Source organism: Ailuropoda melanoleuca, chromosome 2 (genome assembly GCF_002007445.2).
Source record: "Ailuropoda melanoleuca isolate Jingjing chromosome 2, ASM200744v2, whole genome shotgun sequence".
Classification (NCBI taxonomy): domain Eukaryota; kingdom Metazoa; phylum Chordata; class Mammalia; order Carnivora; family Ursidae; genus Ailuropoda; species Ailuropoda melanoleuca.
Genome location: NC_048219.1, coordinates 196,272,435 through 196,294,691, shown reverse-complemented (window position 1 = coordinate 196,294,691; position 22,257 = coordinate 196,272,435). Strand labels below are relative to the sequence as shown.

The window sequence follows — 22,257 nt, the reverse complement described above, 5'->3', positions numbered from 1 at the left end:
AGGAAAGAAGTCAGTCGTCTCCGTGACGTACAAGGGCAAGGCGAAGCAGCAGGTGCTGATGGAGAAGCCGCAGCAAGCTGTCCAGACCTCGTAAGATAACGAATGAACGTGGCTACGCCAGACAACAGATTTTCCCTGGAGACGAAGCAGCCTTATGTTGGGAGAAGAGGTTATCTAGGACTTTGTGAGCTAGAGCGAGCTCAGTGCCTGGCTTCACAGGACAGGCTGCCTCTCTCCTTAGGGGCTCATGCAGCTGCTGACATCAGTGAAAGCCAGTGCTCATCGACCATTCTGGGAATCCTGGGGCCCTTCACGATTACGGAAATCTGCTCTGCTTGTGCTCTACAAATACGATAGCACATCTGTGTGCAACACGGTTTACTGAGTCGTTTTAGCTCACTGTTGAGACTCCTTTCAAAATACGACTGCTCGCTGACACCGTGCTGGGTCACCCAGGGGCTCTGATGGAGAGGGACGAGATGAAGGTTGTTCTCACGGCTGCCGACACAACATCCATCCTGCAGCCCACGGGTCACGGGGTCATTTTACCTTCCTGTCTTATTATTTAAGAAATGCGTTTCATGAGGCTCTAGCTGTCAAGGAGATTCCTCCGATGGATCTGGACAAAGTAAACTGAAAACTGTCTGGAAAGCATCCACCATCGTAGATGCCATTAAGAACATTCGTGATGCATGAGAAGAGGTCAAAATAACCACATTAATAAGAGTTTGGAAGAAGTCGATTCCAGCGCTCGTGGGTGACGTGGAGGGTTCACGCCCTGCATGGAGGAAGTCAGTGCAGACGGGCTGGAAATGGCAGCAGGACTGGAATCACAAGTGGAGCCTGAAGATGGGGCTGAATCGCTACAATCCTGTGATCAGACGTGAGGGATGAGGACTGGCTTCCTGCGGACGAGCAGAGAAAGTGGTTTCCTGGGACAGAATCCAGTCCTGGTGACTGACGGTGCCGTGAAGACCGTTGAAGAGACAACAGAGGATTTAGGATACTACGTACACTTAGGTGATAAAGCAGCGGCAGGAAGTTCTCCTGTGGGTAAAATGCCATCAAACAGCATCACGTGCGAGAGGAATCGTGAAAGGAAGTCGGTCGATGCGGCAAATTGTCGTCTTATTTTAGAAACCTGCCACAGCCGCCACCCTGATCCGTCAGCGGCCACGAACTTCGAGGCGAGAACGTCCTCCAGCGAAAGGACTCCGACTCAGTGAGAGCTCAGACGACAGTTAGCATTCTTTAGCAATAAGGTACTCTTTAACTTCGTGTGTTCAAAAAGCCTTACCGCTCCTGCGTTACTGTTGCAGTAACAGTAACAGACTGGAGTGCTGCAGACACTGTTGCAGTAACAGTAACAGACTGGAGTGCTGCAGACTCGCGTAGCCTTCACACGCAGTGGGAAACCACAAACGTGATCTCACTCGCTTCATGGCGGTACCTGCTTTCCCGCAGTCTGGGGCCAAACCCGCAGGACCTCTGAGGTCTGCTCGTATTTCAGATGTTTTCTGAAAGACAGATGCTGCATTTTCACTTCTTCCCATCAGACTTCTCCCCTCATTTTCAGTTACTCTAACAGTAGAAAGCAGGAAACAAAATGAGCCAAAAACCTGTCCACTGAATAGCAGTTATCCGGGGTTGACTGGCAAAGCAACTTCGGCCAACGGGATTGTTCCCTATGGTGACGTTTCTTGGTCAATGTCACGTATCAAAAAGCACTTTCAAGCCAAACCTGTGCTGTTAAACACTGAACTCTCTCCTGAAACTGAGGCCATAAATGACCAGATTATGAAAAGTGACAGTGAGTGAAGAAGGAAGTCATCGTTTTTTTTCTACTTGTTATGGAAGACCTTCATTCAAACAAGGACCCACCATTCAGCCTCTCCCCATCCCTCCAAAACCAGAAACTTGTCAGCATCATCCTCACTATCTCCCTGGATCACACTGGGAAGGAGCGCGGCCCCTCCCGGCCACACCAAGGAGCAAGCTGGAACGCTAGGGGAAAGCAGGAGGAGGGGTTCTGGGAGCAGGTAAGGAAGGTTTGGGGCGTCCATGTCCACAGCAGTGAGCAGCCCATGCACAGATGCCCTTGAGGCCCAGAGAGCCAGCCAGCGTGCCGGCAGTGAGGGGAAAAGGCAAAGGCCATGGGCCTGGGCCAAGATCAGGCCATATCAGGCACTACCACACGCTCGAGGGCTTCCCAACCCTGGCTCTCTGTTCATTGCTCACACCAAATAACCTGCTTTTCGTGTCCACACTTGGCAAAGAATTGCTGATCCACTGATGGACTTCAGGATGGCACAGGACATTTGCACAGCCTCTATGTATCACTCTCAAATTTACTAATTATGGTGAACATTTCAACCTAGGATTACACCTTCTTTTAGGACGGGGAGCTGAAGTCCCCTCCCCAAGTGGGGGCTGCACATAGAGACTCACTTCCAGGGAACACAGCTGGGAGGGGGGATACTACCCCCGCAGTGGAGGAACCTGGCCGATCCCTCCTCAGCCCAGTGGTCCAGGTTGACGTCATCAGTGATGACATGCACCACCTGCTGTGACTTGAGCAAGAGGACACTTCACCTCCATGAAATTCTCCCCCCAGATCCATAAGCACAGTCTAATTAGGCAAATCCAAACTGAGAACATTTCAAAGAAACGCCCACCTGCAGGCCCTCCAATTGCCTCTAACGCGCAGGCTGGCGCCATTCCCCTCCAGATGTTTCCAGTGACTTCGCGTGTGCACAGGGCTTTTTACAACGGGCGCTTACGTGAGGTTAAGGTCAGGCAAAGACGGCTATTTACTGCACCTGGCGGGGTTTATTAATGCGCCCAAATTCCCGTAGTCCCAGCCATGGTCCCAACAGGGAAGCCACACGATAGAATGTTCTGCAAACACGGTCCAAGTTTCTTCAGCCCCTGGTAGCGTGCCATCAACCTCAGAAGAGGTTCCTGGACACGGCGCATGCCTTTTTTAGGGAACGCGAGCTCACTGTTCTGGCGATGCGTGGCGCAACCCGATCGCCCGCAGGCCGTCCGGTGAAATCAAAGCCCCATCCCCAGGATCATTCAGAGATTCTTTCCAAGTGCACACATAACACAAAAAGTCACTGGAGAAGCACAAGAGAGAAAAGGTCACAAAACAAAGAGCTGGAAAGAGGGAGCAATTGTCAGATAATCGGGGGAGGGGTAAAAAGCTACCTGCTTGACGGCTCCTTCTAGGTCCTCCTACATGAGAGGGGGACAGGGAGGCTCCCTACGCTGGCCCCGGGGAGGTGGGACCACATGCACACATCACAGACTCAACGCCTGGCCAGATCAGCAGGCGAGATCCTGCTCGCCACGGGTCTCTGCTAAAGCTTCATTCACGCATAGGTGGCTGATGATGATCTTTGAAATCTTGCTCTAGTCTCAGAAGAAACCGAACTTTCAAATGTGACTGAAGTCAGGCTAATGCTATCCGTCTGTCCGTCCGTCCGTCCATCTACTCGCTCACTCACCCGAACTGGGCGTGTGCCGTGTGCCCAGAGGCTGCCCCTGGGGGTGGGAGGCCACTCCAGGCCCTTGTCTGGTCGGGGGGAGCCTCTCAGAAGGAGGGAGCTTCTCAACNCACGGCTGCCGACACAACATCCATCCTGCAGCCCACGGATCACGGGGTCATTTTACCTTCCTGTCTTATTATTTAAGAAATGCGTTTCATGAGGCTCTAGCTGTCAAGGAGATTCCTCCGATGGATCTGGACAAAGTAAACTGAAAACTGTCTGGAAAGCATCCACCATCCTAGATGCCATTAAGAACATTCGTGATGCATGAGAAGAGGTCAAAATAACCACATTAATAAGAGTTTGGAAGAAGTCGATTCCAGCGCTCGTGGGTGACGTGGAGGGTTCACGCCCTGCGTGGAGGAAGTCAGTGCAGACGGGCTGGAAACGGCAGCAGGACTGGAATCACAAGTGGAGCCTGAAGATGGGGCTGAATCGCGACAGTCCTGTGATCAGACGTGAGGGATGAGGACTGGCTTCCTGCGGACGAGCAGAGAAAGTGGTTTCCTGGGACAGAATCCAGTCCTGGTGACTGACGGTGCCGTGAAGACCGTTGAAGAGACAACAGAGGATTTAGGATACTACGTACACTTAGGTGATAAAGCAGCGGCAGGAAGTTCTCCTGTGGGTAAAATGCCATCAAACAGCATCACGTGCGAGAGGAATCGTGAAAGGAAGTCGGTCGATGCGGCAAATTGTCGTCTTATTTTAGAAACCTGCCACAGCCGCCACCCTGATCCGTCAGCGGCCACGAACTTCGAGGCAAGAACGTCCTCCAGCGAAAGGACTCCGACTCAGTGAGAGCTCAGACGACAGTTAGCATTCTTTAGCAATAAGGTACTCTTTAACTTCGTGTGTTCAAAAAGCCTTACCGCTCCTGCGTTACTGTTGCAGTAACAGTAACAGACTGGAGTGCTGCAGACACTGTTGCAGTAACAGTAACAGACTGGAGTGCTGCAGACTCGCGTAGCCTTCACACGCAGTGGGAAACCACAAACGTGATCTCACTCGCTTCATGGCGGTACCTGCTTTCCCGCAGTCTGGGGCCAAACCCGCAGGACCTCTGAGGTCTGCTCGTATTTCAGATGTTTTCTGAAAGACAGATGCTGCATTTTCACTTCTTCCCATCAGACTTCTCCCCTCATTTTCAGTTACTCTAACAGTAGAAAGCAGGAAACAAAATGAGCCAAAAACCTGTCCACTGAATAGCAGTTATCCGGGGTTGACTGGCAAAGCAACTTCGGCCAACGGGATTGTTCCCTATGGTGACGTTTCTTGGTCAATGTCACGTATCAAAAAGCACTTTCAAGCCAAACCTGTGCTGTTAAACACTGAACTCTCTCCTGAAACTGAGGCCATAAATGACCAGATTATGAAAAGTGACAGTGAGTGAAGAAGGAAGTCATCGTTTTTTTTCTACTTGTTATGGAAGACCTTCATTCGAACAAGGACCCACTATTCAGCCTCTCCCCATCCCTCCAAAACCAGAAACTTGTCAGCATTATCCTCACTATCTCCCTGGATCACACTGGGAAGGAGCGCGGCCCCTCCTGGCCACACCAAGGAGCAAGCTGGAACGCTAGGGGAAAGCAGGAGGAGGGGTTCTGGGAGCAGGTAAGGAAGGTTTGGGGCGTCCATGTCCACAGCAGTGAGCAGCCCATGCACAGATGCCCTTGAGGCCCAGAGAGCCAGCCAGCATGCCGGCAGTGAGGGGAAAAGGCAAAGGCCATGGGCCTGGGCCAAGATCAGGCCATATCAGGCACTACCACACGCTCGAGGGCTTCCCAACCCTGGCTCTCTGTTCATTGCTCACACCAAATAACCTGCTTTTCGTGTCCACACTTGGCAAAGAATTGCTGATCCACTGATGGACTTCAGGATGGCACAGGACATTTGCACAGCCTCTATGTATCACTCTCAAATTTACTAATTATGGTGAACATTTCAACCTAGGATTACACCTTCTTTTAGGACGGGGAGCTGAAGTCCCCTCCCCAAGTGGGGGCTGCACATAGAGACTCACTTCCAGGGAACACAGCTGGGAGGGGGGATACTACCCCCGCAGTGGAGGAACCTGGCCGATCCCTCCTCAGCCCAGTGGTCCAGGTTGACGTCATCAGTGATGACATGCACCACCTGCTGTGACTTGAGCAAGAGGACACTTCACCTCCATGAAATTCTCCCCCCAGATCCATAAGCACAGTCTAATTAGGCAAATCCAAACTGAGAACATTTCAAAGAAACGCCCACCTGCAGGCCCTCCAATTGCCTCTAACGCGCAGGCTGGCGCCATTCCCCTCCAGATGTTTCCAGTGACTTCGCGTGTGCACAGGGCTTTTTACAACGGGCGCTTACGTGAGGTTAAGGTCAGGCAAAGACAGCTATTTACTGCACCTGGCGGGGTTTATTAATGCGCCCAAATTCCCGTAGTCCCAGCCATGGTCCCAACAGGGAAGCCACACGATAGAATGTTCTGCAAACACGGTCCAAGTTTCTTCAGCCCCTGGTAGCGTGCCATCAACCTCAGAAGAGGTTCCTGGACACGGCGCATGCCTTTTTTAGGGAACGCGAGCTCACTGTTCTGGCGATGCGTGGCGCAACCCGATCGCCCGCAGGCCGTCCGGTGAAATCAAAGCCCCATCCCCAGGATCATTCAGAGATTCTTTCCAAGTGCACACATAACACAAAAAGTCACTGGAGAAGCACAAGAGAGAAAAGGTCACAAAACAAAGAGCTGGAAAGAGGGAGCAATTGTCAGATAATTGGGGGAGGGGTAAAAAGCTACCTGCTTGACGGCTCCTTCTAGGTCCTCCTACATGAGAGGGGGACAGGGAGGCTTCCTACGCTGGCCCCGGGGAGGTGGGACCACATGCACACATCACAGACTCAACGCCTGGCCAGATCAGCAGGCGAGATCCTGCTCGCCACGGGTCTCTGCTAAAGCTTCATTCACGCATAGGTGGCCGATGATGATCTTTGAAATCTTGCTCTAGTCTCAGAAGAAACCGAACTTTCAAATGTGACTGAAGTCAGGCTAATGCTATCCGTCTGTCCGTCCGTCCATCTACTCGCTCACTCACCCGAACTGGGCGTGTGCCGTGTGCCCAGAGGCTGCCCCTGGGGGTGGGAGGCCACTCCAGGCCCTTGTCTGGTCGGGGGGAGCCTCTCAGAAGGAGGGAGCTTCTCAACGGCAGCCTCGCCAGCCTGAAGGGCATGACAGTACTCGTGTCTGTGACCGGAACGAGTCACCCCGTCCTCGGGCACGCGAGCACGAGAAAGTCGCCTGTGATCAGGAACACTAGCACCCAGCTGCTCTTGAGCTCTGGAAGCCGGCTCGGCGGCAGGACCGGCCCGTCTAAGGCAGCCCTTCTCAATCTTCGGTGGCATCACAGCCCCTGGGGGGCTTTTCCGAGCACAGACAGCCCAGCTCACCCCCAAGGCTCTGATGCAGGAGGACAGATGCGGAGAAGCAGTTATCTCTAATGCCTTCCGAGGGCTGTGGGTGCTGTGTCTGGAGGCCACGTTTTGAGGACCGTTGATCTGCGGTACCATCAACCGCCCTCAGTTCCGGCCCCGTGTGCTGTTTTCTCAAAGTTGGTCAAGCAACTCCACAGCTGCTTACTTCAGAGAGGCCATGGGGAACGTCCCTGTCTGAGTGACTAGACCCATCCAGGTGGTTCCACCCCATGAGGAACCGGCGGTCTCGGCAGGTTTGCTGTACAGTTAGCAAGAGAAGGCACAGAGCCAAATCGATGCCGTTTACTGCAACGTCCTAATAAAGGTTGAAGAGTCCAGGGTCTTCCTTTGCTCTTGAGGAAAGGCTTGATTCAACGACGCCGGTTTGGAAGGGACAGAACTGTGCAGTGTGAAGACTAGAAGCTGCTCTCCCACGAGATGGGGTCCTGTCACACTTATGCCTTCCCGGCACAATGCAGGCTGCACGCTGGGTCAGACCGCAGCAAAACTGAGGCATGAAGAGGTGTCAGTGAAAGCTGGAGAAGGCCTGGGCCCTTGCTGCACCCCCACCCCTTCCTGAAGAGACTGGAATGTGTGGGTCTGTGGTCGTCGTGGTGATGGCGACCCGGGTCTGTTTCCTCCTCGCCTTCACAAGGACTTGAAAGAATCAGGGGTCTGGAAGCCCGGAGAAGGACCGCCTGGGGACAGCGGCTCCTGTCCTCCCCTCCACAACTCCACCTCCCGCCTTCCCTGACTCCCACGTGAGGCTTGCACCTGCTTCCTCCCCTACGTTTAGAACAAGCAACGGCACCATCAAAAGAGAGCTAGAGAGTGCTCTGTGCAAAGAAAAACGCACAGCTCCCGGGGTCAACAAGCATGTGATCCAAGTTCGGAAGCAGCTACAAACCAGCCGGAAACTTCTAAGTGTTAAGAATCTTTTTTACACTTTTCTGACAGTAATACCACTGCCACCTTACATTTGCAAAGCCCTTGAGGCTCCGTGTGCATGATCTCAACTATCTTCTAGCTTATGCCTCATGCGAACGCTCCTTATAGTTAAGGACACCAAAGCCGAGTGGGGCTTGTCTCCAGGCACCCTAACCCCACCCACTTTTCTAGTCAGGCAGCTCAGACCCTGGAGCCTGGAGCCTAGAGCCTGGAGCTGGAGCTGGAGCTGGAGCAAAACCTGGAGCCTGGTGCTGGAGCCTGGAGCTGGAGCCGGAGCCAAGCCTCTGTCTGTCAGTCCGGATCTCTGTAAATGTGGGTGGGTAGCAGGCAGGCAGCCACTGAATACATATGGTCTGTGGCCAGAATGACTCCCTGCCTCGTTTCGGACGGGGGTGTGTGAGGAGATGTGGGGGCCTTGGTGAGCGGCAGGAGTCCCTGTCCCAAGCATCTTGTGTGTATCCCTTCGTCTGGTCCTCACAACCGCACATCATAGCCTCCACTTTATAGGTGGGAACACCGAGGGGCCACGTAGCTTGTCCAAGGTGGCAAAGCCAGCAAATGGTGACACCAGGGCTCAGACCCAGGTCATCTGACTCAGAGCCCAACACTGACCCTCTAGGCTGTATTTTCTCAAGGGTGTGCAAAATATCTCTCATCAAGGGAATCAGGAGGAAAATTTATTTCACTGGTTTTTTTTTAGGGTTTCCCACACTGCCCTCCATTACTGAAAGTAGCTATCATGCCAAGAGAAACCCAAAAGCAAGTAACGCAGACCTGGCCTTGGCGGCACAGTTCGGCGTGACATCCGGGACAACCGTGGTTTGTGGGTGGTGCTGGCCTCTTGCTGATGAATTCTGACGAGGTTATCAATATGGAGACGGAATGACTCTATCTCTGAGCTACTCTGACAGTGGACGAGGCTTCGGAATTTAGGAAGAGTCATCAGTGAAAGCCACTCCACGTGACCCACGCGTGAATTCCGACAAAAGTAGATCCTTCGACTTGGGAGGAAACCCCGCGCTCGGAGGTTTCCGTATCGGTGCGAAGACCAGTCACCGCTGCACGCAGAGGAACCCCCTTTCTGCTTCGACCTGCCTTCCCTCAGCAGGTGCTCCTGGAGTGGCTTCTGTATGCTGGACTCAGGGGGCTCCCCGGGACGGGGCCTGGCGCAGCCCCCGGAGAGCACCCCTCTGACAGGGAGACTAGAGCTGCTAAAGGAAACAGCAGCCCGGTGGATAAGTGTGACAGGAGGCGGAGCGGGGCGCACGGACTGTGCACAGCAGGCCCCGCGTGGGAGTGCACGGGCCTGAGACTTCCCAGGAGGAGGGAGAGCCAGCGGGTGAGGGTGGAGGGGACTGAGTGCTCCCTGAGGAGGCCTAGACCTCAGCAACCAACGAGCCTCATGTCACGAGGCCCCCAGCCACCCCCGTCTTCATCATGCACCTGTGGAACTGAAGCTTCAAGCCAGCGAAGGCCCATGTCCCAGAGCCCCTGAGCAGCACAGCTGGCCTGCTTCCACGTCTCCTGAAGAGATAAACCATCCATGGCAAACACGGCACGGGCGTAAGGAAGGAAGCCTGACGGTGTCTGTGAAATCCAATCACTCAAAAGTTTAAAAAGCGGAATACGAAACTGAATAAACAGAATTACTTACTATTTCATAGATGGCGCATATTACATGTGTCAAAAAAGAGACAACAGACCCAAAATGGAGTCACTTGTGCTAAGCTCCATGTTAGCAAACCAAGACTTAGAGTCCCACCTAACTGCATTTTCAGCCTCTCCCAGGAGTGTAACCTTAGTGGTCAGTCTGGAGTCGCCCGGTCAGCACCAGGGAGGTGACCCGTCAGCCAGGTCCCCGCCATCCCCCACACAGAGGAGGTCTTGCCTGAAACAATCCACTCTTCGCCAGAGACTTCCTTTTCCTGCCCCTCTGGCCCAGACAAGACTCCATTTCCTTCTGCTCCGAGGGGCTACCTTTACTTCTAGATGCAACACTGCCCATTCGTGGATCACTGAATGAAGCTGATTAGGTCTTCACATGTACTCCACTGGATTTTGTCTTTAACACACATGATGCTCTTACCTGTTACACTTTTCTGTGTGACATCATTCTAACAAGCCAGTCATCAAAGAGTCTAGGGTATGGCCTGACAAACTGCAAGACCGTGCTCCCACTCTGTCCTCCACTCCATATAATTATGAACCACCAGGTTCCATTTAGGGAAAGTTGGAAAAATGTTTAGGAAAGAAAGAATACATTAAAATAGTGACATTGTTCACACACACACAAAAAAAACCCCCAAAAAATCCAAGCAAAAAAGATCTATTAAGCCAAAAGGAATCCTAAAGCTGAATTTTCAGTTAAGGAGAAGGAGGGACAGAGCGTGTTTTCCTTCCCAAATTGCATATCACAATGGAAACCAGAGATCTAAGCCATGGAGGGGAAGAGGACTGACACCGGACATTATCATGGTTAAACCACTCCTGTCTCACCCCTGTAGCCTGAGGGGGACCCACACGCCTGGGGCCAAGGGCATGGAGAGGGCAGAGGGAAGGAGAAGTTTGGGACAGCGCCGATTTTCACGCTCTGTCACTGGGAGAGAAGGGAGAGGTGGTCTGCACACCACTTTCTCAAGAACAAGTGTCTGGGCACAGGCCGGGACCCCGCACACTAAGTCTAGCGGTCTTATTTTAAGAAGTTCAGCTGTGAACAGCAAAAGCAACGTGCCTTTTAGGAGACATGGGGACAATTTTAATCCTCTGGAAGTGTGCTGTCGCTGGTCTTCCTGCTGTCCCACATGAGCCCCCTTCTGACTGGGGGGCTTCCTGGGAGGGACTCTGGAGTCCTGATGGGCCACCAGCACCCCCCCCATAAGGGTTAAGTGGAGGCTTCCCTCATCCCTCCTCCCGCAGCACACCTGGGATTTCGCGTGAGGGGGTGATGCGGGCAGGTGCACTCGCGAGGCCTCTGGCTCTCACTGGACAGCGCGGCTGCTTGGGCTCCCTGCCCGTTTGGGGACCTCGAGCTGGACAGAAGCATGATCCCAAGCCTGGCCACTTACTGTCCTGAGGTATCTCCCTGGCAGCTCTCCTTCCTCCAGCCCGCGGGCACCCATGGACGTGCCACCCTTGGGGTTAGTGGGGGAGGGCAGACTCCCGTGCAAGCGCCTGGCTCCATGTCCAGACAGTTCCTGGCAGTGTTCCTGTGGCCTCGGTCTCCCCAGCATGAAGCCAGCAGGCAGGAGGCAGAGCCCTGGCACCTCACACTGGTCAGAATGCCAATCCTGGTGCCCCCGGACCTCTGGGCAGAGCCGGCTCTCAGCAGCTGTGAGCACCGAGCTATTGCTGGAGCACACCTGAGCCATCGGCCTGGGGCCCTTTCCTGAAGCAAAGGCAGGTATCTGCTGCGCCAGCACGGACTCAAGCCCTGCATCGCTGCCCTGCGGCCCGTCCTGCCTGCAGCATACCGGGGGTAACCGGGAAAGGGTTTCTCCAATGGGCAGAAGGGAGACACTTGGCCCCATAGTATGTCACTCAAAAGACGACTTCTCAGCAGCTCCCGCCTCATGCCAACCGATCTCCCACAGGCAGCAGGAAGCTCATACCATACCTGAGGGGCAGGTCTGCTCCACCAGCCCCTTCGTAGCCGCCCCTCACCCCTCCAGCCCCCGCCCCCAACTTTACCCCGCTCTGGAATACAGCAGCGTCATCAAATATGCGGCTGATGTCCCAGCTTCCTGAGTCTGCAGCTGCCTCTGGAACCTTCTACCCCAGCCCTCCAGGGCATGGCGCATCTGCTGACGTCTGGGAGCAGGAAATGGGGAAACTGGGAGGAGAACACAGGGGGGCCGGCCGGTGCTCCCTGTCCCTGCAGAACAGCCATGCCCCGTGGACAAAGCAGCACCAAGGCCCCGTCTGTGGGGCCACGGTGAGTGGTGCAGCAGTGGGAAAAGGGAAGGGGCGCTTCTCCATGGGACCTTCTCGTCCCCGGCAGCATCTGCCAATGTCTGGAGCATTTTGGCTGTCACACTCGGGTAGGAGCCAGGAAGACTGCTAAATCTTCTTCAAGGCACAGGACAGCCCCCCAGCAGAGAAGGACCCCTCCGAACGTCCACAGTGCAGAGGCGGGGATTCCCTGATGCGCAAGAGAAGTAACAGGAGGACCCCCGTTTCCCTGCGACACACGCGGCCTGAGAGTGACAGATAGGCAGGTCATTTAGTGGCTCCTGAGAGGTCAGAGAAGCCTGGAGAGAAACCCTACAAGACAAGGCCCAGGTGGGGGGCCCACTGCTTCCAGCATGTGGACTGCAGGTCCCGAGGCCAGGCTGCTGGAGGACGAAGCAGCTGGAAAAGTCTGGTGGCATCTTACTCTCGATTCTTAAGTTCAAGGCCAAGAAGCAAAAGTGCCGTTGAAAACAGAAAGCTGTACATGTGCTCTAGATGCTAAGAAAGCCCCGGGACCCTGAAGGTACACGTGGAGCTGACGTGGCGGCTGTCCGTGCGTTCACTCGGCGTCCATCTAGCCAGTCCCAGGGTCCTGGCCGCCCCCTGCACATGGGCACCGTCCTTCCCCGGACCACATCCTGACCCATCAAGCAGTGCTGCTGTCTCTCTCTGGAGGTGGACCCAGCCCCCAGAAGGCAGGGGACCCCGGGGTTCAATTAGCGCCTGCGTGTACCAGGCTGCCGGCTCAGCATTTCCCTGGCACCGCTCATTACTCAACCCCGTCCCCCCTCCCCCCGGGAATGTTGTTCCTCTTCCACAGACAAAGGAAAGGAGGCTCGGATACAGTAACGTCCTGTGGTCCCCCAACTTCAGAAGGCTGACGGTGCTCCTTCCACAGACCCGCAGTGTTTCCAGGCTGACCTGGGTTCTGGCCGCAGTTGGCCAGTCCTGCCTCCAGGCCCCCAGTGCACTCCTCCCTCTGTGCCTGGTCATGGGTGACATCCAGCCCTGCTCTGCACGACGGAACACTCCATCATACCATATTTCAGCAAAGAAGAAATCACTGTCTAAAGCCGTGCTGCCCATTTGGCGGCCATGAGCCCTAAGTGGCTATTTCAATGTAAGTGAATCAAACTTAAATAAAATTCAAGATGCAGGGGGCGCCTGGGTGCCTCTGTTGGTTGAGGGTCCGGGTCTTGATTTCAGCTCAGGTCATGGTCTCGGGTTGGTGGGATTGAGCCCCGTGTTGGGCTCTGTGCTCAGCATGGAGTCTGCTGAAGATTCTCTCTCTCCCTCTGCCCCTCCCCCTGCTCATGTTTGCTCTCAAGTAAATAAATAAATAAATAAATAAATAAAATCTTAAAAAAAAAATTAAAGATGCATTTCTCAGGTGCACTAGCCACGGCGCAGGTGCTCACACCCACCCGGGGCTGGTGGCTACCATAATACGCAGCACGGAGAGAGAGGACTGCCATCACTGCCACAAGTCCTACTAACCAGCACTGTTCTGGATGATTTTAAGACATATCTGGGATCATTTAAAGCAGTATCTTAGGGCATCCAGGGTGGGGACATGTTAGCTGTTCAGTCAACATGGAAATCCCATGTCTGTCAACCTAAAAAACTCCCCATCTTCCTTCATGCCTAAGGGATCTCATAAAAGAAGGAGAAAAATAGAAATAAAAGAAATCAAGGGTAATGATAAAAAAAATTGGATAAACTTATGAGATGGAGCTTAAAAGCAAAACAAAAAATCTAGATCTCCTGGTTCTTTTAGGTTTAAATATTCTCATGGCCACTGTGTGATTTTTCATATACTCACCCAAGCCAAGAAGTGGGTGGAAGCATTGTAATATCATACTCCAGCAGAGCTGCTGAATGGCTCTGGCTCTTACACATTTGCTGATCGGAGAGTTTACCCACTGCCAAGACCATATCACATTCTGCCTACCTAAACTCTCCAGGTATTTTATGTTGTTTTATATCTTAGATCTTAGAGAATTTCCCAAACAAATAAGTGAATTATCCTTGATGCATGAAGCTATGAAAATTTTTTTTATAACTCCCTGTTTGCTCACCTAATTTGATACATCATTCCACTCTCAATGAAAGAATATCATAATGACCGGTTCCATTGTCTGGGCTGTATGGACATTAGAGATTATTCTGTCCTGGTATAAATCTCAGATTAATTTTCAGCGTTCTTCTCAACGCTGCCACCCCCTTCACCGAAAACAGAACTCTATCTGTAGGCACAAAATTAGGGAGGTTTGGTTTGCTAGCATTAAGCAATATTCCCTTACAACACTGACACGGTCCATTGGCCTGGTGGACGGGGGACCTGGGTTCAGAGCCAGGCTGTGTGCCGGTGCCTGAGGAGGCTGTGGGTGTGCCAGCACTTCAGCCGCCCTCCTGCACCCCCAGTGCTGTCCTGCTCACATCCTGTGGCACCTCCCCTCCTGGCCTCTGACCATATTGTTCTCACAGTGTTTTAGTGCCTCATTCTCAGAGCTGAATGGACAGCCGAGGATCACCATGCATCTGGGAGGGGCTTCAAGATGAAAGATAGAGGCCGCCACAGACAAAGGACAAAAAGAAACAGACATAATACAGGGGACAAAAGAAAAGTTTGGGAGAAAACAACAACAACAAATTATATATCCTCAGAATGACAAGAAAAGGTGCCACATTCGTGAATCAGAGAAGATGCCATAAAAAAAGGAACAAAGAACGACAACCAAAAACTCCCACCTTTTAGAAATTAAATATAGAACAGGTAAGTTTAGCAGAAGGCATGGAAGATAAAGGTAAGTAGTCTGTAAATTATCACCAAGAGAAGAAAGTTAGGGGATGGGAATGAAAAGAAAGTTATTCCCAGCAAAGGAGCTGCTGTAAAAGAGAGCAGCAGAAATGGCAGGGAGGGGAAAAAAACAGAAAATTTCCTAGAACTTCAGCATACGTGTTTTCAGATCCAATCACCCCAATGAATGCTCAATAAATGGGAAAAAACCCATCCAGAACACTAAAGATCAAGAGAAGGTCCTAAAAGCTTCTAGAGAGTAAAAGCAGAAATTATACAAGATACTGAAAATACACAATGCATCAAAATTCTCAAAGAAATCCTGACCTGAAGGCTGGAGTAAAGTGGAAAAAAAAGGTGTTAAAATTGTGGTAGAAAATAACTTTAAATTTTACTTTCTTGATAACTATTAGTTTATTACATTGACTAGGCAATTTGGTCACATGGTTCAATATCCAAAGAGCATCAGGGCAGGGCGCCTGGGTGGCTCAGTCACTTGAGCCTCCAGCTCTTGACTTCAGCTCAGGTCATGACCTCAGAGTCCTGAGATAGAGCTCCCAGCAGGGAGTGTGCTTGAAATTCTCTTTCTCCCTCTGCCCCTCCCTCCCACTCTCTCTTTCTCTAAAATAAATAAATAAATAAATCCAAAGAGCATGAAAAGTGACACTTGACGAATCTACTTCCACTCACATCCCACACCCCTCTGGTCTCCCGGGGTTTCTCTGTGCAAATGCAGACAAATCACTGCCTTTCTCACAAAAGGGACAGCGTGCTGGTTTTGTTTTCTGCAGATTGCTTCTTTCAGTTAATAATACATGCTGGAAATCATTTCAAAGAATACATAGAAATCTTTGTCGTTCTTTGGAAAATTATTTTTAACCTAGAACGCTATAGTCAGCCAAACCATCAATCAAGTATGAGGGTAGAATAAAGACATTTTCAGACATGCAAACACTTGGAAAAGGCATTCTTTCTCAGGAAGCTACTGAAGGACGTGTTCCAGAAACGTGAGAGAGTAATCCAAGGAAGAAGACAATACAGCATCTGGCAAAGAGGGATCCAACAACAACAGAAAAGTGGGGAACTCTCAGAATGGTGGCAAAGGGAAGGACAGCCGAAGTCCTGCGAGGCTCTAGAGGACACATGTCTCCGGGGGTCCATATCCAGGAGGGAATAAAGGGGAAATGGTAGGTTGTCTGGTTTGTTGAATCACACAGGACAGAGTACTGTGAGGGGTTCTGTTGGAAAGCTTTTGAACAACTGGGTGTACCAGATATGGAGAGAGAAGAGTAATTGGAAAAAAAGAAAACAAGTCATGAACTCCAGAGAAGACAGACAGCTGTCCAAGGACAGGAATGTCAGCGCATGCTGCTGGGCTCTGCAGCCACACCACGTGTGACGTCACCATCACCACCCGCCTTTATGAGGACCTGTTGTCGTGCTGAGGTCTTCTCACAAAAGAGCTCATTGACTCTCATAACCCCCGTGGGAAGTGCGCTCAAAACTTTCCCACCTTACCTACGGGACAACTGAGGCACGAAGCGGTGAAGCAACTTGCCCGAGATCATGGAGCATGTGGCAGGACCAGGGTTTGAACCGGGGAATCTGACCCTACTAGCAGCCTACTCTCTGCCACTCTGCGGTTCTATGGCAACAGAGCTGTGGTGTGAAGACGAGGTGGGACAGACGTGGGGGGAGCGCCTGAGCAGGGCCCCATCCTCCCAGCCAGGAAGCCAGTGGTCCACGGTTACACGCGGGCGATCAATCGAGTGTACACCCGTATTATTTATAAACATGGAGCTAATGGCCAGATCGTTCAGGGTCTTGTGAGGCCATTAAGAACTTGGCCTCTATGCAGTGATAGGAGAAGTCGCTTGGGAGTTTTAATTAGAGAGGCGGCACGAGCTGACATATTTTAAAGGATCACCCAGCTGCTGTGTGGAGAATGGCCTGAGAATGTGGGACAAGGCTAAAAACACATATTACCTTAGTTAAATAAACATTACATTTTAGAGGGAGAGACGTAGCAAGGACAGAAGAATACCAACTCTCGAATGCAACGTCAAGCCCGATGGCCAGAGGTCAGGTGGGGACAACAGCCCCAGAGACGGGAAGCAAGTGGGCTTGACTGCAGGACACGGCCGGTAGTTGGGCCTCGGATGGAGCCGAGAACTGGATCTAGAAGAGGCAGCAGCCTGGATACTGAACGGACACCTTCTTAGTTACCTCAGGCAAGTCACTAACACCCGTGAGCCCGCTTCTCTAAGTCAAACAGTCCACACTCTGCTGGTGGGACTTCAGGTAATTACGCGGGAAGTTTCTGGGAGCGTCTGGCACCCTGCAGGCCTCCGAAGCAACCTCAGTTCCCACCTGCCCCCTTTACAACCCCGTACCCTGAGAAGGCTCATGAGCAACAGGCTCGACTGGAATCCAGGTCCCCTGATTTCTACCCGCCGTGCCACCTCTCATGCCACCCACATACGGATCACAGCCCTAACCACGAAACCAGTGCATCACAAGGGTCCCCAGAAGGGGGGAGGGAGACAGCTGGCTCTCTGACAGAAACAGCTGTGGGGCGGGGCCCGCAGGCCAGCGGCCACCCGCTGGAGGGTCCCCAGCTGAGTTTCTGATTCCACTCCAACCAGAACCATCTTGTTGGGAATCACCGAGATGGCCCAAGGTCACAGGCGCCGCGTGCAACTCCCCGATGGCCCAGACCCAGTGGGAAGAATCCGCCATGAATGCTTGACTTGTCACGTTCCCAGGGCTCATTGATGGCCACCAGGCTGCGCCTGTCTCCTAGGACAATGAGCTCGGGAAGGGCCTGACTGTGTTCGGACTGGGGGCAGGACAGCTCTTCCTGCAGTGCTCGGCGTCTGACTCCCCTCACCCCTTCCCACTCCTGGGAAGAAGGGGGCACGACAATGTCCCCGCTCGCACGCAAACCACTGACAACACCGATGACACCGTCCAGCCCGTGGCCGCTGTGTTTTCAGCTCCCGGCCCCCCTCAGAAAAGCAACTTCGCCTGCAACAAAGGCACGAGGGGGACAGTTCGGCTGTTGCAACAAGGGCATGTGCAGGTAAATGCTGGTCTCTGTCCCCTCACTGAGGGCCGGGGCCGGCACCGGGAGACCCCGCGCGTGCGTCATGCCAGCGGTGGGCTCGCTCCTGGGCTGCACCACCCCCGAGGCGCAGATCTGCCGAGAGCCGGAGGACGGCGAAGCGGAGGCCGCGAGCTGAACCAGAGTCCCGGGGCCGCTCTGGAAGAGACCGTGTGCACCCACCCCCGGCCCGGCGTCCCTCAAGACAAGCTGGCCTCTGGAGGCTATCTGGGAAGGGTGGGATGAGGGGCCCCGGCAGGAACATGAAAGGGGGTTTGGGATGAGAACGTCCTGTATGACCGGAACCACCCAGAATGAAGCACGGGGTTGTCCGAAGTCGGGGTCCCCAGAAGCAGAGCCTGAGGCAGGGGTTTGTCTGCGGGTCTCTGTCTGGGGAGCACAGTCAGCAGAAGAGGAGTGAGGGGAGCGGCAGGGGCAGGAGGCGGCCTCCGCTGCAGTGTGCCCTCAGCTCTGTCCCCCAAGAAGTCTGGAGCAGGGAGGGCACCAGACTTGGTTCCAACTTGAAGCGAGGGGAGGGGACACTTTATATCCTCACAGCCCTCAGGCAACAGCTGCAGGCTGCCTGGGGGCGGGGGTGGGGCCACAGCCTCCCCCACCATGACTCCTGGGTGGCCGGGGGCGCCTTTCTCCTGACAGGGCAGCTGTGAACCCGGACAGCCGGCACGCACAGGCCGGGGAGTCAGCACCCGCCGTAGGAGGGAGCTGGGTGGCAGCGTCTGTGCCCAAGGGACAGCGCTGCAGGGGGTTGGCCTTGGCGAGGAGGCCGTGGGGACAGTCATGGGGAGGGCACCGTGCTCTGAGCGGGGCAGGGAATCAGACCCGGGCCGGTGCGGCCACAGGGATGACTCCCTCACCACTGCGGTTACGGGCCCGCAAGTTCGTTCCTAAGGCAGCTTGCGTGTTACGATTATTCTTTAGTTTCGCGGTCACTCTCCGCGGGAGAGGCGTGCTGTGCCTGCCGCAGGCGTCCTGGCAGCAGCACCGGCTCCTTCCGAGGCCCAGCGCTGACTGAGAAACCTGGGATGCTACCAACACCTTGAGGCGATTAAACACGGCGGGAGCGAAAACACATCTGCTTTCATAACACTGTCCCCCAGGGTGTGAGAAACACCGCTCACGCCTAAGAGCGTCTCCAAGCGCTCACTGGCCTTTGTCCTGACAGCCTCGTGCCCGGATTCCACCTCGGAAGCGAGGACTTGTGCTAACGCACCTAGTGTTTTCAAGTGCCAAGTCCATTTCCTATGAACCGGCCTCCGGGTAAACCACAGCGTGACTGCGCAACTAGGGACGTGTGCTCTTCCCCTGGTCAGGGTGCCGCTTCCGAGCTCCCCTCCAGGCCCTGACCCTGCCCGAAGGCTCTGCTCATTCTCTAGAGGACGCCTTCCCCCAGGCCTGACCCGTGACCACCCACCCCTGCCACCTTCTGAAACAGTCCCCAGTTTTCACGGAAGCCCCCTCACCTCCCCAGGGGTGGCAATCAAAGGCAGCAGCCAACTTCCCCCATTTCCAGGATGGGCCTGAGGGGTCACAGGTCGGCCTCCCCCCGCCCTGCACACCCTCGCCCAGGGACTGGTGTGGGTGGCTAAGTCAAGAGTCCTGCTCACAGTTTGGCTCAGGGGTAGCCAGGGAGTCGCGTGGAGGTTTGTCAGGGAAGACACTTCTGGCTCTCAAGAGAGAGACTGGCGTGGGCTCATGGGGGGCAGTGTGGGAACACGGCAGGAGCAAGTCAGCCTGGAGGCGAGGCCACGCAAAGAGGACAGCGCAGCAGAGCCAGCGGCAAGGTGCTATGCAGAGAAGCAGCCTCTGGTGGGGCTGGCCAGGAAGCTGTGCTCCAGCCAATGGAGTTCGCCTTGTGGAGGCCAGTCCAGGTCAGCGTTTCTGTCACTTCAAAATAACTCAAAATGCCACTTCCTCCAGGCAGCCGCCTCTGATTGCCATTCCTAGTCCTCTCAATAAACTGGAACTCTCTTATTCCCAAACTTTCAGGGCACAATGTCCATGGCCTTTTAATATCAGATCTCTTCCTATCTCCTGTTACTGTTATCGATCTACAGGTCAGACCCCTCACTGACCCAACTCCTCATGGGTGGTTCCTCTTCAGGTCCATCCCTGAAGCCCAGTCTCCCTAGGACAGGCGTTTGGAGAACATGGCACACATCTGCTGAATCAATGAGCAAATAAGAATGTACTAAACTTAAGACAATTTTGTTAATTTTTGTAAGAACTCAAGAACTCGATGGTGACCAGATACTTGCCATTTGAATCGTGATTCTAATTTTTACAGTTGGGAAATACAATTCAGTGTGCGGTAAAACATAAAATGTTACACCTGCTCCCTCCGACATTATAGATACCTGCCACTTGGCACTTGTAACAAGCCAGTCTGTGGTTGGTTTGATGGGGATGATGGGTGGGTGGGGCTCACATTTACCCGGTTAGTCACTCTATGGACGCTAGTCATTTTCTTTAATCCTGACTGCCAAGGGGGATTTCTTTCCCGCATTTTAGAGACAAGAGAACAGACATTCAGGGGGGTTGAATGACTCACCTCCCCGGGATTGCATAGCTCCTACATGAGGTGTGTACTTTCACAGCCCCGGACTGACTCCGCAGTCTGAATCTGTCACTGCCTGCCACCGTCTCCCTGGCTGGGGGGGGCAGGGCCACGGGTCCCAGTCCTCGGGACCTCAAGGATGTCAACCCAGGGAGCATCTCTAGACTTCGCTTCCAATCCAAACCAGCAGATAGGAGGTAGACTTTGGGAGCTCTCATTCTTCTCGTTCCTTTGTCCATACGCGCCGACAGAAAGACGAGGCCCAGGGATCATCAGTCACCTCCGGCCTCCCAGAGAACACTCGTTTGGTCTTACGGTCAATTACATACCTAAGTGACTGTCCTCACAGGGGTGGGGATTATATCTAAGCTACTACATTTAGCCGATGTCTTTATTTAGCCAAATGTACTTTAAGTCCTGGTACTTCTTTTGTTTGTTAGTTAACGTAACACACTCCGGAGCACCTACTGCATGCCTGACTGTGTGGAGCTCTGGGGAAACAAAAGTGAGAAAGATCGCCTGGCTGGGTGTCACCTCCTACAGCGTGAGCAAGTGATGCTGGGGAGACGCGACTTCCACGCCGGGTGTAGGGAGTGAGAGCTAGAGCAGCCAGGGGGTAGCAGGGAGACTTTTGCCTGGGGGTGGGGGGAGGTCTCACAGAGGACACCAATCTGCAGTGGGTTTTAAGGGATGTGTAAGAGTTTGCCTGGAAAGCCCTTTTCCTTTTCTGCGGAGAAAAACCAAAGTCTTTATCCATTTCAATATTCAACAAATATTGATTGACAGCCCTATGTCCATAAAAGCAAAATCGAGTACTGGCAACTAAAAACACCTAAGAAGTGGTTATAGAGTGGACCTCAGTAAATAGCTGACTGACGCAACCAGAGCCCACAGCCTAAACGGCCTGAAGTTTTTCCACGTGAGAACAGTGTGGTATGCAGACGACTCCACATCATACCGGAACACTTGGAAGGGAGTGCAGGACGAGGGATGAACTGCATCTGTATGGTTAGTACACACACAGGACACTGAAAAGGTACCAAAGGGTATGCGAGAAAAATCAGGCGTCCTTTGTCCCTGAAGCCCAATGGGCTCCCCGTCCCCAGGGAGCTGCGGAGGCCAATCCCAGGGGCAACTTTCCCCTATCACCGGTTTGTTTCACCTGAAGGCTGGGCGCACAGCGCTCCTTTAATTTGCCACATTTAAAGTTCACCACCAGCCTTTCAAATAAACTGCCCAGAAAACTTGGATGAAAGCCCCTCAGTGCGCCTGGACCCGTTTTCGCTCCAGAAACAAGATTCACAGTAACCTCGAGCTTGTGCCCAAGCTGCACCTGCGTGGGAATCGATGACCCATGGTCACAAACAAGAAACAGGCCTTTTCGCCAGGGCCACGTGGCCTCCGGGGACTGTCCATGGGCCTCCGAGGGGGGGCCGGTAGGCACCAAGTGGCACGACCCCACCAAGCGGCACGACCAAGCGGGGCGTTCGCCTCCGACCCTGCGGGCCACTCCTCCCCCCACCCCGCGCGCCGTTCCCCCAGCTCCGCTCCCCGGGGAGGAGGGGGCACAGTGGCCCAAGGGAGCCAGGGCGTGGGGGAGGGGTCAGCGTCGCCAGCCTGTCCCCAGGGGCCCGAGGACCGGTGGTCTGGCCCGCCGACATCCCGCCCCCGCGCCGCCGGGGGACGTACAGAGCGACCGACCGCTGCGCGACCGCTGCGGCTGCGCCCCCGCCCGCCCCCCGCACCGCGAGCCCGCCGGACGCCCACCTCGCGCGCGATCTGGTTCAGCGCGTCGTCCTCCGCCGTCAGCCGCTCGCGGTTGGGGAGCCGCTTGCGCCCCGAGCCCTGCGTGCCCATGTCCATCGGCCGCGCCGCC

At 53.9% G+C, this 22,257-nt stretch overlaps 1 protein-coding gene across 27 annotated transcripts in view; it reads right to left on the bottom strand.

Annotated features, from left to right (window-relative positions):
* LRRFIP1 (LRR binding FLII interacting protein 1) overlaps positions 1-22,251 on the bottom strand; it is a 146,044-nt gene extending 123,793 nt beyond the window's left edge. For all 27 annotated transcript variants that reach the window (XM_034655493.1, XM_034655492.1, XM_034655464.1 and 24 more), the window contains exon 1: positions 22,149-22,251. In XM_034655493.1, the coding sequence (XP_034511384.1) occupies positions 22,149-22,244 (96 nt within the window). In that variant the 5' untranslated portion in view covers positions 22,245-22,251. The remainder of the gene's footprint in view (positions 1-22,148) is intronic.
* Positions 22,252-22,257: the final 6 nt, after the last annotated feature.